Raw genomic sequence first — 14080 nt, forward strand, 5'->3', positions numbered from 1 at the left:
GGGTAATAGGAGAAAATGCCCCCCCAAATTTGTAACCCAATTTCTTCTGAGTATGGAAATACCCCATGTGTGGATGTCAAGTGCTCTGCTGGTGCGCTATAATGCTCAGAAGAGAAGGAGCGCCATTGGGCTTTTGGAGAGAGAATTTGGTTGGAATAGAATTTGGGGGCCATGTGTGTTTACAAAGCACCCATGGTGCCAGAACAGTGTGACCCCATTTTGGAAACTACACCTCCCATAGAATTTAATAAGGTGTTCAGTGAGCATTTACACTCCACTTGTGTTTGACAGATTTTTGGAACAGTGGGCTGTGCAAATGAAAAATTACATTTTTCATTTTCACGGACCACTGTTCCAAAAACCTGTCAGACACCTGTGGGGAAAAAATGCTCACTGTACCCCTTATTACATTACATGAGGGCTATAGTTTTCAAAATGGGGTCACATGTTATGGCACTATGGGGGCTTTGTAAACACATGTGGCCTTCAATTCCGGCCAAATTTTCTCTCTAAAAGCCCAATGGCGCTCCTTCTCTTCTGAGCATTGTAGTTCGCTCGAAGAGCACCTTTACAGTATGTTCTTACTCAGAAGAAATGGGGTTACAAATTGTGGGGGGCTTTTTTCCTATTTTTCCTTGTGAAAATGAAAAATTTAGGGTAACACCAGCATTTTAGTAAAAAAAAAATGTCATTTTCCATCCAACTTTAACGAAAATTCGTCAAACACCTGTGGGGTATTAAGGCTTACTATACCCCTTGTTATGTTCTGTGAGGGGTGTAGTTTCCAAAATGGAGTCACACGTGGGTATTTATTTTTTTGTGTTTATGTCAGAACCGCTGTAAAATCAGCCACCTCTGTGCAAATCACCAATTTAAGCCTCAAATATACATAGTGCGTTCTCACTCCTGAGCCTTGTTGTGCATCCGCAGAGCATTTTACGCCCACATATGGGGTATTTCCATACTCAGGAGAAATTGCGTTACAAATTTTGGGGGTCTTTTTTTCATTTTACCTCTTGTGTAAATAAAAAGTATGAGGCAACACCAACATGTTAGTGTAAAAAATTTTTACACTAACAGGCTGGTGTAGCCCCCAACTTTTCTTTTCATAAGGGGTGAAAGGCGAAAAAGCCCCCAAAAATTTGTAACAAAATTGCATTATATAGAGCATACATATCTCCCAGTAAATCTAATTGTATCAATTTGTAAAATATATGTATTGATGTAAACTCCTTACGTTTCATAGGCACTAACTGGATGATTCAGATCTTGACTTTAATTCAAAACAAAGGAGACCCTGTGAAAAGCAACATGTTGCCTATCTATTTAAAAGCACCATGGTATGAAACCAAGTATGCTCAAGAAGAAATCCAAAAGATGGAGTCTCCAAGATTATTATCTTCCCACCTTCCACATCATATTTTTGCCAAATCTTTTTTCAAATCTAAAGCAAAAGTAAGTAAAACAAAATCTCTGTTTTGTGAGAATAGATCCACACAGCATTTGACATTTACTGTATCAGGGAGGATATAAAAAATAGAAGGGTGAATAGAATACTAAATGATTCCCCTCCCTGAGATCTTTAACCCCTGCATCACTGATGAGTCTAGCAGAGAGGTACCTTCTAAATAGGACCGAAGTTCTGTCCTATTTGTTGTTTGGAAGAGTAATACTTAAATGACAGCTCCAGAATATAGTACAGAAAACAGTATGTGGTAGCACATCATGTATACATTATGGTCATGAAATGCACGAATATTATCACTTCCTCCTCTCTTGGTCTAGATTTTGCAGGAAAATAAGCATTCGGTTTAGCTGGTCTTTGCCACCTAGACCTAGAGCTCCAAAATAGTCTTTTTCAACACAGAGCTATTTGCAACACTGCAACATGCGGAACTGAACATTACACATGTTGCACTGCCTGTACCAGCATTACAAGGTGGTGACAGATGACCTAATGCAGTAAACAGACAGCTTTTTGGAGCCAGTTTGACTTTCAGCTCATGCATTGATAGCTAATCAGACACATCTGTTTCCTGCATAGGCCCTTCCAGGAGGCTGTTGATATTCCCTCTGGAGCAATTGTTTGCAATTGAGCAATAGATGGACTAAGGTTCACATCTGGCTGGCAGCAGCGTGATTGTTCTTTTTGAGGATCTGAGGAGGATTTGGAGATGGGATCTGTAGAAAATATAGGGGATGAGAAACCTACACAAGGTGACAGTGATGATGATGACAGCGACAACCATGATGACTAAACATGACAGTATGGGACAGAGGTGGAACCAGCCAGGTTCTTGGAAAAGCTGGCAAGGTTTGAAGTACTGAATAGCCACACTCTTAGATCCTCAGTATAAAGCCAGAATGGGGAAATTTTTTACAGCTTCCAAGAAGCTAAATACGATTACTATAGGGACAAGCTACACAGCCAGCTTGCCATGGCTTTCCAACACCAAACACCTGCTGATCGGGGGTCCACATTCCACTTCCTGCTGAGTCAATGCTCCACTCCCTCTGCCAGCAATACGCCTGCAAGTGACAGGAGCTGCAGCATCTTCACGTTTGAGTACATGATGACAGTTTTTACATTAATCCTCTCCTAGGACTGTATAAATCTTTTCTAGCACACCAGAGCACCTGAAAGCTGAACTAATTTATGCAGGCTAAAGTCAGCAACTGCCGAGCTTCGCCGAGGTTCGTGCAGAATCAAAGTACTGTAACTTCACTCATCTCTAATGTTTACCATGCAGGATCATAAACATTATATTTTAATAGTTGGACATTTATGCATGTGGCAACACCAAATATATAAATTTATTTTTTATTTTTTTTGTAAAATAGGAAAATAAGGGTGATTCTATTTTTTTTTATTAGTTTTTTATTAAGTTTTTCTTTAAATAATTTTAGAGACATTTTACAATTTTTCCATAGGGGACTTTTATATACAATCATTAAATTCCATTCAATATATATTGCATTGCTTATAGCAGAGCATTACACATTGTGATTGGGGATCCACTAATACAGACTAGTTAAGCCAGGCTGCATCAGTTGGGGATCAGCGGCAGGAGGCAGGTAAGGATAGGTAAATTAAGGTCCATAGATTTAAATAGTTTAATTTGTAACTGGATTGAACTATGTAACTGCTAGGTAACTATTTTGGGACTCCAATCTCTCAAAAGGGAGAATTTTTAGAATGCTTGGCAAAAGCCATTTGGGAAAATTTATCAAATCTCGTGCAGAGGAAAATTGGAGCAGTTTCCAATAGCAACCAATGAGATTTCTTCTTTTATTTTAAAAAGTTTTATACAGGGCTTTTGAGCCCCTAGGATACATTCAAACGATCATAACTCAAAATGTGAGTTACACTAGCATTCACTTCAACGGGTCTGCCATCAATTTGCAAATCTGCCACTATTGCAGACTTTTGGCAAACCCATTGAAAGAATTGGTAACTTAACCCCTTAACGACCACGGACGTAAATGTGCGTCCTGGTGCGGAGGTACTGCACGCACCAGGACGTAAATTTTCATCCTGTACATGACCGTGAGCATCGGAGCGATGCTCACGTCATGCACTGCAGGTCTGATAGCAGCCGGGGACCGGCCGGTAATGGCAGATGTCCACCATTAACCCCTCAGATGCCGTGATCAATACAGATCACTGCATCTGCGCCAATGCTATGGGCATCTGCGGCAATTCCACGGGCAGTGTTAGACTGACAACACTCGGGTCCCCGGACCAAAAAAGGCAAGGGCCCCTACTAGGCTCTGCAGCTCGTCAATCTTCTGCCATGGCCCTATTCCACCCAAATCCCACACAAAATAAACTAAAATTTATATATGTAAGAAACACTTTAACGTAGGTAAATTTCCATGACCAAAAATACTGGTATACAAAGAGTAAATATATACCACCACACAATAACTGGATAATACCGCCATACTGTAATGAATAAAACCCCTATACACAGACCAGTATGCTGTAAAGGATCTGTATATAATGTAAGTGATTATATACAGGACCATATGGCGGTAGATATCAGCTGTACACAGGATGTGTATACCATATAAGTGATTACAGTAAAATTTTGGGACTCACAATTACGTATTTTCTGATCAGTGGCTAGGTAGTTAGGCAGCCATGTATGAAGGCCAGGTATGTACATAAGTAGCAGGGTATGTAGGTAGTTAGATAGTCTGGTATGTAGGTAAGTAGTTAGGCTTTCAGGTATAAAGCTAGGTAGCCCCCCTTCCCTGTAGGTATAGGCAGCAGAGTTAACCCCCCTTCCCTGTAGGTATAGACAGCAGAGTTAACCCCCCCATCCTTATAGGTATAGGCAGCAGAGTTAACCCCCTTCCCCAAAGGTATAGGAAGCAGAGTAAGACCCCACCCTTCCCCATAGATATAGGCAGCAGAGTTTCCCCCATCCCCTTTCCCTGTAGGTATAGGCAGAGTTAAACCTGCTTTTCCCCATAGGTATAGGCAGAGTTACCCCCCCTTTCCCCCATAGGTATAGGCAGAGTCCCCCCCTCTTCCAATTTGGTATAAGCAGAGTTACCTCCCTCCTCTTCCCCATAGGTATAGGCAGCTACCTCCCCCTTTCCCCATGGGTATAGGCAGTTAATCCCCCCTTTCCCTATAGGTATAGGCAGAGTTGCCCCCCCTTTCCTCCCCTTTCCCCATAGGTATAGGCAGAGTGACCCCCTTCCCCTCCCCCTTTCCCTATAAGTATACGCAGAGTTACCCCCCCCCTGTTCCCCATAGGTATAGGCAGAGTTACCCCCCTCTCTACCCCATAAGGATAGGCAGAGTTACCCCTCCCCTTTCCCCATAGGTATAGGAAGAGTTACCCCCCTCTTCCCCATTGGTATAGGCAGAGTTACCCCCCCTCACTTTCCCCATTGGTATGGGCAGAGTTACCCCCTTTCCCCATAGGTATAGGCAGAGTGACCCCTCCCCTCCCCCTTTCCCCATAAGTATAGGCATAGTTACCCCCTGTTCCCCATAGGTATAGGCAGAGTTACCCCCCCTTTCCCCATAGGTATAGGCAGAGTTACCCCCCACTTTCCCCATAGGTATAGGCAGAGTTACGCCCCTTTCCCCACAGGTATAGGCAGAGTTACCCCCCTTTCCCCATAGGTATAGGCAGAGTAACCCTACCCCCCTTTCCCCATAGGTATAGGCAGAGTTAAAAAAAATTATGCTCACCTGATGTCCCACGCAGCGATCTCCTCAGCAGCAGGGGCCCGTATCTTCTCCCCTCCACAGTATAGGCACCGATGAGTGACCCCCCTTTCCCCATAGGTATAGGCAGAGTAACCCCCTTTCCCCATAGGTATAGGCAGAGTAACCCCCCTTTCCCATAGGTATAGGCAGAGTTACCCCCCCCTTTCCCCATAGGTACAGGCAGTGTTACCCCCCTTCCCCATAGGTATAGGCAGAGTCCCCCCCTCTTCCCATTTGGTATAAGCAGAGTTACCTCCCTCCTCTTCCCCATAGGTATAGGCAGCTACCTCCCCCTTTCCCCATAGGTATAGGCAGTTAACCACCCCTTTCACTATAGGTATAGGCAGAGTTGCCCCCCTTTCCTCCCCTTTCCCCATAGGTATAGGCAGAGTTACCCCCCGTTTCCCCATAGGTATAGGCAGAGTTACCCCCTCTTCCCCATAGGTATAGGCAGAGTAACTCCCCCCTTTCCCATAGGTATAGGCAGAGTTACCCCCCCCCTCTACACAGGTATAGGTATTGGCATTGGTATTGGAGTTGGGAAAAAAATTATGCTCACCTGATGTCCCACGCAGCAATCTCCTTAGCAGCAGGGGCCCGGGTCTTCTCCCCTCCAAAGTACAGGCGCCGATGAGTGACGTCATCGGCACCTGTACTGCGTGCTGCGTGGGGGCGGAGGTCCCGTCTCCTCTGTGTAAGCTGCAGATGTGGCTCAGACAGAGGGGACGCCTTCTCCTGTATGTGTGTGTATCGGTCAGTTTGCCCCCATCCGTGGGGATCCAATCATCTAAAATGGCAGCCAGAGGTCCCCTCACCTGTGTAACACTCACATTTCAGAAGACAGGAACCCCGGTGGATGTGGATCTAAGGTGCCACTGGTTTTCACCACAGCCCGTCGCAAAGTGGGATGGACTTGCTGTGGCAGGCGGCACCCAGGTCGCTACCCCTGGCACAGCTCGACCACACAGGCAGCTGAGGAGATGCGAGGCACAGGAGGGATAAGGCAGCTTGTAGTCTGGATAGCAGAAGGTCAGGGCAGGCGGCATGGTTGCGCAGTCAGGACATAGAAAGAGGTGAAGGAATATATAAATGAGCCACAGGTGAATCACAATAATGAGTGCACTGTCCCTTTACATCTTAAATCTCGGGTGCACGCCCTAGGGGATGGGGACACGCGTGCCGGAGCAGTGAGGCAGAGGCTGGGGCAGGAGAAGCACCTTGTGAGTGACGAACTGGGGCACGCATGCGGGCGTGTCCCGCGATGCGAGTCCCAGCCCCGCCGGCAGCAGCAGGTAACGGGACCATGCACTCACGGCCAGCGTGTGCGGCTGGAGCGCATAACGCAACAACCTGCCTACAGCCATCTCCAGGCGTCTTCTGCTCTGGTCTGAGATCAAGCAGACCAGAGCAGAAGATCGCCGATAGCACTGATCAGTGCCATGCCTATGTATAGCACTGAACAGTAGTAGCAATCAAATGATTGCTATAGATAGTCCCCTATGAAGACATAAAAAGTGTAAAAAAAATAAAAAAAGGTTAAAAAAAATTTGAAAATCCCCTCCCCCAACAAAAATGTAAATTGTCCCTTTTTCCTATTTTACCCCTAAAAAGCGTAAAAAAAAAATTATAAACATACTTGGTATTACCGCGTGCGTAAATGTCCAAACTCTCAAAATATAATGTTAATGATCCCCTACGGTGAACTGCGTAAACGTAAATTTTTTTTTAAGTTCAAAATTGCTGCTTTTTTGTGACATTTTATTCCCCCAAAAATGTATAAAAAGTGATTTAAACATTTCATGTACACAAATGTGGTATCGATAAAAAGTAAAGATCATGGCGCAAAGAATGAGTCCTCATAAAGCCGCGTACACGGATTTTAGACATACTGATTTTGTACAAAAAGTTTGATATTTTTTAAAAGCAGTACAATAATATAAAAGTATGTAAAGATGGGTATCATTTTAATCGTATTGACACAAAGAAGGAAGAAAACATGTAATTTTTACCGTAAAGTGTAATGTGTAAAAATGAACCCCTCCAAAATTAGCAAAATTGTGGTTTTCATTAAAATTTCCTCACTAAAAAAAATAAATTGCTTGCGCCGTACATTTTATGGTAAAATGAGAGGTGTCAGAACAAAGTACAATTGGTCACACAAAAATCAAGCCCCAGATTGGTCTGTGGATGGAAATATAAAAGAGTTCTGCATTATAGAGTGAGGAGAAAAAAAAAAAGCAAAAATAAAATTGGCCTGGTCCTTAAAGTCAAAATGGGCTTGGTCCTTAAGGGGTATTCCGGCTTTATACATCTTAGGCTTGGTTCACACCACGTTTTCTTAAATACGGTTCCCGTATACGGTTTGGAGGAGGGGGGCGGGGCTTAATCGCGGCGCCCACACTCAGCCGTATTCGGGAACCGTATTTAATGCAAGTCTATGAGCCGACCGGAGTGAACCGCAGCCTCCGGTCGGCTTCGTTTTCGTCCGTATGCGGTTTCCCGACCGCAGACAAAAACGTGGTCGACCACGTTTTTGCCTGCGGTCGGGAAACCGCATACGGCCGAAAACGAAGCCGACCGGAGGCTGCGGTTCACTCCGGTCGGCTCATAGACTTGCATTAAACACGGTTCCCGAATACGGCTGAGTGCGGGCGCCACGATTAAGCCCCGCCCCCTCCTCCAAACCGTATACGGGAACCGTATTTAAGAAAACGTGGTGTGAACCTAGCCTTATCCCCCTATCCAAAGGATAGAAATAAGATGTATGATCCCAGGGGTCCCACCGATGGGGACCCCCGCAATCTCAGTGCAGCTCCTGGCATTCTGTGACGGGCCCCGTCATGCCCCCTTCCATAAATGGAGGGGCGTGAGGTGACGTCACTAGGGGGCATGGCTGTGACATCACATCCCCGTCTCGGTTGCACCGAGATCGCGGTGGTCCCCAGCGGCGGGACCCCTGTGATCATATATCTTAATAAGGTGTATAAAGCCGGAATACCCCTCGCAGCAGATTTCCCACAACTTGTAACCTGCTGCAAGTTATGATCGCGTGAACGTACCCTTAGGCAGTGTTGTACACAAGTTTTAAGGGTTATTAAATTGTGGGTTTGGTTAGAACTTATGGGAAACAAACTTTTTTGAAAACTTCTGCAAGCCTGTAGAACTTTTCAAGTTTGTTCAACTCTTTTCACAAGGAGAATGGTAACACACATTTGTCAATTTATTGTTTTCAAAGAATGAATAACAGAAAAAATACAATGCAGTGTTCTAAGAAATGTTTCTTCAGAATTGTGATTATAAAGAGGATACATGTATTTTGTAAAGAAATGCTGACAGACCCATTTAACTTCATAATTTGTTTTCCAGTTGATCACAATAAAAATAATGTAATGTACAATGTGCATATTACCGTATCCCTTTAGTGACCAGAATTTTGTTTTTGTGTTTGTTTTTCCTCCTCACCTTCTAAAAGCCATAACTTTTTTTTTTCCATCTAAGGATCCATTTTTTGCACTATTTTCTGTATTTCTTATACATATCTTTTTGGGGGGCATTCTTACTTTTTATTCCATTATTTTTATTTTCCTGTTCAGTACTATTAGGCTAATTTTTCACTTGTTTTTCCTTTTTTTTTTTTTGCAAAAATGTCAGAAAAAAGGCTACAAATGCTGCACAGCATTTTTTTGCAGCAAAAACACAATGACCAGATGTCAGCAGGAAGTCAATAAAAAAATTTCCCCCTGCTCTTTGATGTTTTTGGATTTCTTGACATTTCCCAAAATCAAAGCATGCTGAGACTATTGCTTTTATGCCCGAAAAAAAACACACTAAGTGACAGCATCTATGGGCACTAATATATACAGCACTGCATAGCTGCTGTGCAGCACAACTTGACTCTTTTGTCAATATACAGTAAAGAAGTGCCATTCAATTAATCCCTTACGCATAAAAACAGAGATCGCCAGAGATCGCTGATTTACCATATGTTGTTAAAGAACTCCAGGATACAAAACTTATCCCCTATCCTAAGGATAGGGGATAAGTGTCAGATTGTGGGGGCTAAGACCACTGGGACCCCTGTGATCTCCTGTACGGGGTCCCAGGTCTCCTCTTGAATGGTGTGGGTTGACCACCGCACAAGCGTCTGCTGGCACGCTCCCTCTCTCCATGTAGCTCTATGGGAGAGCAAGAGAGCTGCACTCAGCAATCTCTGGCTCTCCAATAGAGCCGGTGTGTCGGACACCGTTTCCCGCGGTAATCAACACAACCCCATTCAGGAGGAGAGCTGGGGCCCCATACAGGAGATCGTGGAGGGTCCTAGTGGTCTGACAAAGCCATCACACTCTGACACTTATCCCCTATCCTTAGGATAGGTGATCAGTTTTGTATCCCAGAGTTCTCCTTTAAAAGAGTTAAGTTGCGCTGCATATAGCACTGGCGCATAGCGATCAGCCCAGCTAGGGGTTAGGGTAAACCATTGATCTATTCAGCTGGCTAACTATGTTTTTTCTGGGCAGGAGGAATGTATACCCCCTGCACAGCCGTAGTTGTAATTACAGCTGTATAACTGCAGGCACAGCTCAGCCCTGCTAAGAGCAGGGACTCCATTCAGTATAGTGATGGGAGTTCAGGCTCCAATACTGTATACAGTTGTGCGCTATGCCTAACTGTATACTGTATGGCTGGCGGAGGTAAGTAGTGAAGCTATGCAGTCTGTGTTCCAGGCACCCTGCATCCGACCCGTAATGTGGTACCCTGAAGGCAGTTTAAACTACTACAGGGTCAAAAAATAAGTTCTCACTCACACGCCTAAAAAAATGCTAGAAAAACGTTAAAAATTCAGCAAAAAGCAGTGGCAATTTTTGGGGTGATCGTTCTGCCATTTTTTCAGGTCTAAGAAAATGGTAAAAATATGTTGTGTGGAAAAGTAGCCTGAGGCTATGTTCACAAAGTGGAACTTAGCTGCCCATAGCTAAAAAATTACTGATGGTATTCTGCTGTCCCATTCACACAGCATAAATTCCGCAAAAGTTAAAGACCTGTCTTTAATTTTGCAGAATTCCTTGGTGGAATCCCATTAAATTCAATGGGGCTTCAATTTTTAGCAGAATCTTGTTTTTTGAGAACACAGAATTCCTCTGCAATTCTGCTGCAATTCCGTTCAACAAGCTTTGCTGCATGGAATTTGTGCGGAATTGTGAAAATTCCGCCATGTAAACATAGCCTTATGATTAGTAATGCTGATCAATAATGGTGAGTGTTCACTACTGATAGCAGGAGACAACCAAACTTGACTGAGCTGACTTTATACTCCCTGTACAAGGCATTTGCTCTACTTGTATGGTGGATGTCATCAAAGAGTAAAAATGTTTGAAGGTAGGAATTTCTTTTATATTTTTAAAAACTTTTTTTTACATTTTTTTTAACACATTTGTAGTCCCTCTATGTGACTTAAGCTCCTGAGCCAGACCATATTCCCTAACTGCCAGTAAAGTTAATTAAATTGTTATACATTAGAAATACAATCTTAAATAGATATATTTTTTTTTCAGATCATCTACACAGTGCGGAACCCAAAAGATATCATTGTATCCTTGTACCATTTTACAAAGATTCTCAAGATTTTTCAACCTACTGATGATTTCCAAAACTTCCTGGATGACTTTTCACAGGGGAATGGTTAGATATTTCCACATTAATTTTTATGTACTTTTCATTATATAATGTATGTTACTATTCATTTAAAAATAAATGCCAGAAAAAAAGGCTGGAATATTCCCTCCCCCTTCCCCTGCCTGATAAATTTTAACTATAATTTAGGCCATTTACTGCCAAAATTGTAGGAAATTTGGTGGGTCTTTGTGGGTGCCCCCTCTTCCGTTGCAGTGAAGCCCATAGCATTATCTCTCCTCCACCAAACTCTACAGTTGGCACAATGCAGTCAGGCAGGTAATTTTCTTCTGGCATTTGTCAAACCTACAATGCATTAAGAATATGTGTATCTCTTATGGCATTCCCAAGAAAGTTGAACACAGATTTTTAAAAGGGTTATCCAGGAATAAAGCAGCTAATTTCTTACAATAACGGTACTATACATGTCCTCAGGTTATGTGTGGTATTACAACTTTTCTCCATTCACTCAAATGAAACAGAGCTGCAGTACCACTTATTAAAAAAATAAAATAAAAATAAAAATCAGTGATTTTAGTGTTTTTCTTCATTTTTGGGCTCAGTAGGAGATTTTTAAAAGATTTTTAGCATGTTGAGACTGTGGGTTTTTTCTCTCTAAAATCTTTTTGTTTTTCTTCCATTGAAGTCTATGAGAGTAAAAAAACACAATAAAACACCATCTGAATTTGAACATTTGGCATTTTTTAGGTCATTTTTAGCAGTTTTTGGAAAAAAAGGGATGTCTAGGCAGCTTTTAAGAAATTAAAGAAGCAGAAGTGATTCAGTTGGGATGCAGGGATAACTGGGGAACATATTTTTGAAGTTTTATAAAAACATATAAAAAAACAAACAAAAAAAAACATGACGCAGGTCGTAAATGTATGTCCTGGTGAGGTGGTACTTAACGCACCAGGACGTACATTTACGTCCTATACATAACCACAAGCATCGTAGCAATGCTCGGGTCATGCACGGCAGGTTCCGGCTGCTGATAGCAGTCAGGGACCCGCCGGTAAAGGCGGACATCCGCGATCATGCTGCGGCGGCAATCCGGCCATCTGTAATGACAGATGGAGGTCCCCTCACCTGCCTCCGTCCGTCTCCCGGCATCTTCTGCTCTGGTCTGTGATCGAGCAGACCAGAGCAGAAGATGACCGATAATACTGATCAGTGCTATGTCCTATGCATAGCACTGAACAGTATTAGCAATCAAATGATTGCTATAAATAGTCCCCTATGAGGACTATTAAAGTGTAATGATAAAAGTAAAAAATAAAAGAAAAAAAAATAAGCACAATCTCCTCCCCCAATAAAAATGTAAACTGTCCGTGTTTCTCTATTTTACCACAAAAAGTGTAAACATTTTTTTATAAACATATTTGATATAGCTGCGTGAGTAAATATCCAAACTATTAAAATATAATGTTAATTATCCCATATGGTGAACAGCGTGAACGTAAAAAAAATAAATAAAAAAAAGTCCAAAATTGCTGCTTTTTTTTTTACAACATTTTATTTCCCCAAAAAATTGATAAAAATGTATTAAACGTTTTATGTATGCAAATGTGGTAGCAAAAAAATTACAGATCACGGCGCAAAAAATGAGCCCTCATACTGCCGCCTATACGGAGAAATTTAAAAGTTATAGGTCAGCAAATAGAGGGGCTTTAAATGCACTCATTTGGTTGAAAAGTTTGTGATTTTTTTAAGCAGTATAATAATAGAAAAGTATGTACCGTATATACTCCAGTATAAGCCGACCCGAATATAAGCCGAGGCCCCTAATTTCCCCCCAAAATCCCAGGAAAAATTATTGACTCGAGTATAAGCCTAGGGTGGGAAATACATCATCCCCCCCCCTGTCATCATCCAGACCCCCGTCATTAACACCCTCATCATCATCACCCTGTCATCATCCCCCCTTCATCATCACCGCCTGTCATCATCCCCCCTTTATCATCACCGCCTGTCATCATCCCCTTGTCATCATCAGACACTCCCCCTTCATCATCCCCTGTCATCATCCCACCCCCCCCTTCATCATCCCCTTGTCATCATCCCACCCCCCCTTCATCACCCCCTTGTCACCATCACCACATGTCATCAGCCCACCCCCTTCATCATCACCGCTTGTCAATGTCTGATACAGTGGTCTTCAACCTGCGGACCTCCAGATGTTTCAAAACTACAACTCCCAGCAAACCCGGGCAGCCATCGGCAGGTTGAAGACCACTGCAGCCTTCGACATCATCCAGCCCCCCCCCACCCTCTCACCCCCTTTAGTTTTGTACTCACCTCCGCTCGGCAGGACGTTAGGGTGCGCTGGTCCGGTGCTGCAGGACTGTCCGGTGGGGAGGTCGTCCGGTGGGATTGTCGTTCCGGGCTGTTCATCTTCACCGGGAGGCCTCTTCTCCGCGCTTCGGGCCTGGAATAGAGGCGTTGCCTTGACGATGACGCAGAGGGACGTTGCTAATGAACATCCCTGTGCATCGTCGTCAAGGCACCGTGACTATTCCTGGGCCGGGCCCGAAGCACGGAGAAGAGGCCCCCCCCGGTGAAGATGGACAGCCCTGAACGACTATCCCACCGGATGACCTCCCCACCGGACAGTCCTGCAGCACCGGACCAGCGCACCCTAACGTCCTGCCGAGCGGAGGTGAGTGCAAAACTAAAGGGGGTGGGGGGTCTGGATGATGTCGAAGGCTGCAGTGGTCTTCAACCTGCGAACCTCCAGAGGTTTAAAACTACAACTCCCAGCAAGCCCGGACAGCCGATGTCCGGGCTTGCTGGGAGTTGTAGTTTTGAAACTTCTGGAGGTCCGCAGGTTGAAGACCACTGAGGGCGGAGAGTTAACTCGAGTATAAGCCGAGGGGGGTGTTTTCAAAACTCGGCTTATACTCGAGTATATACGGTAATCATGGGTATCATTTTAATCATATTGACCCGCAGAAAAAAGAAAACATGTCTATTTTACCGTAAAGTGTACAGCATGAAAACAAAAACTTCCAGAATTTGGTTTTCTTATCAGTTTCCCCACACAAATAGTATTTTTTTGGTTGCGCCATACATTTCATGGTAAAATAAGTGATGTCATTACAAAGGACAACTGGTTGCACAAAAAACAAGCCTCATACTAGTCTGTGGATGAAAATATAAAAGAGTTAAGATTTTTAGGAGGCA

The 14080-nt window shown here is 43.6% G+C and overlaps 1 protein-coding gene across 4 annotated transcripts in view; it reads left to right on the top strand.

The window, feature by feature from the left end:
* The window catches only part of LOC130294381 (sulfotransferase 2B1-like), an 86125-nt gene that overhangs the window by 59036 nt on the left and 13009 nt on the right, over positions 1 to 14080 (top strand). For all 4 annotated transcript variants that reach the window (XM_056544091.1, XM_056544088.1, XM_056544089.1 and 1 more), the window contains exons 3-4: positions 1247 to 1455; positions 10783 to 10909. In XM_056544091.1, coding sequence (XP_056400066.1) covers positions 1247 to 1455; positions 10783 to 10909 — 336 coding nt within the window. The remainder of the gene's footprint in view (positions 1 to 1246; positions 1456 to 10782; positions 10910 to 14080) is intronic.

Source organism: Hyla sarda, chromosome 10 (assembly GCF_029499605.1).
Source record: "Hyla sarda isolate aHylSar1 chromosome 10, aHylSar1.hap1, whole genome shotgun sequence".
Taxonomy (NCBI): domain Eukaryota; kingdom Metazoa; phylum Chordata; class Amphibia; order Anura; family Hylidae; genus Hyla; species Hyla sarda.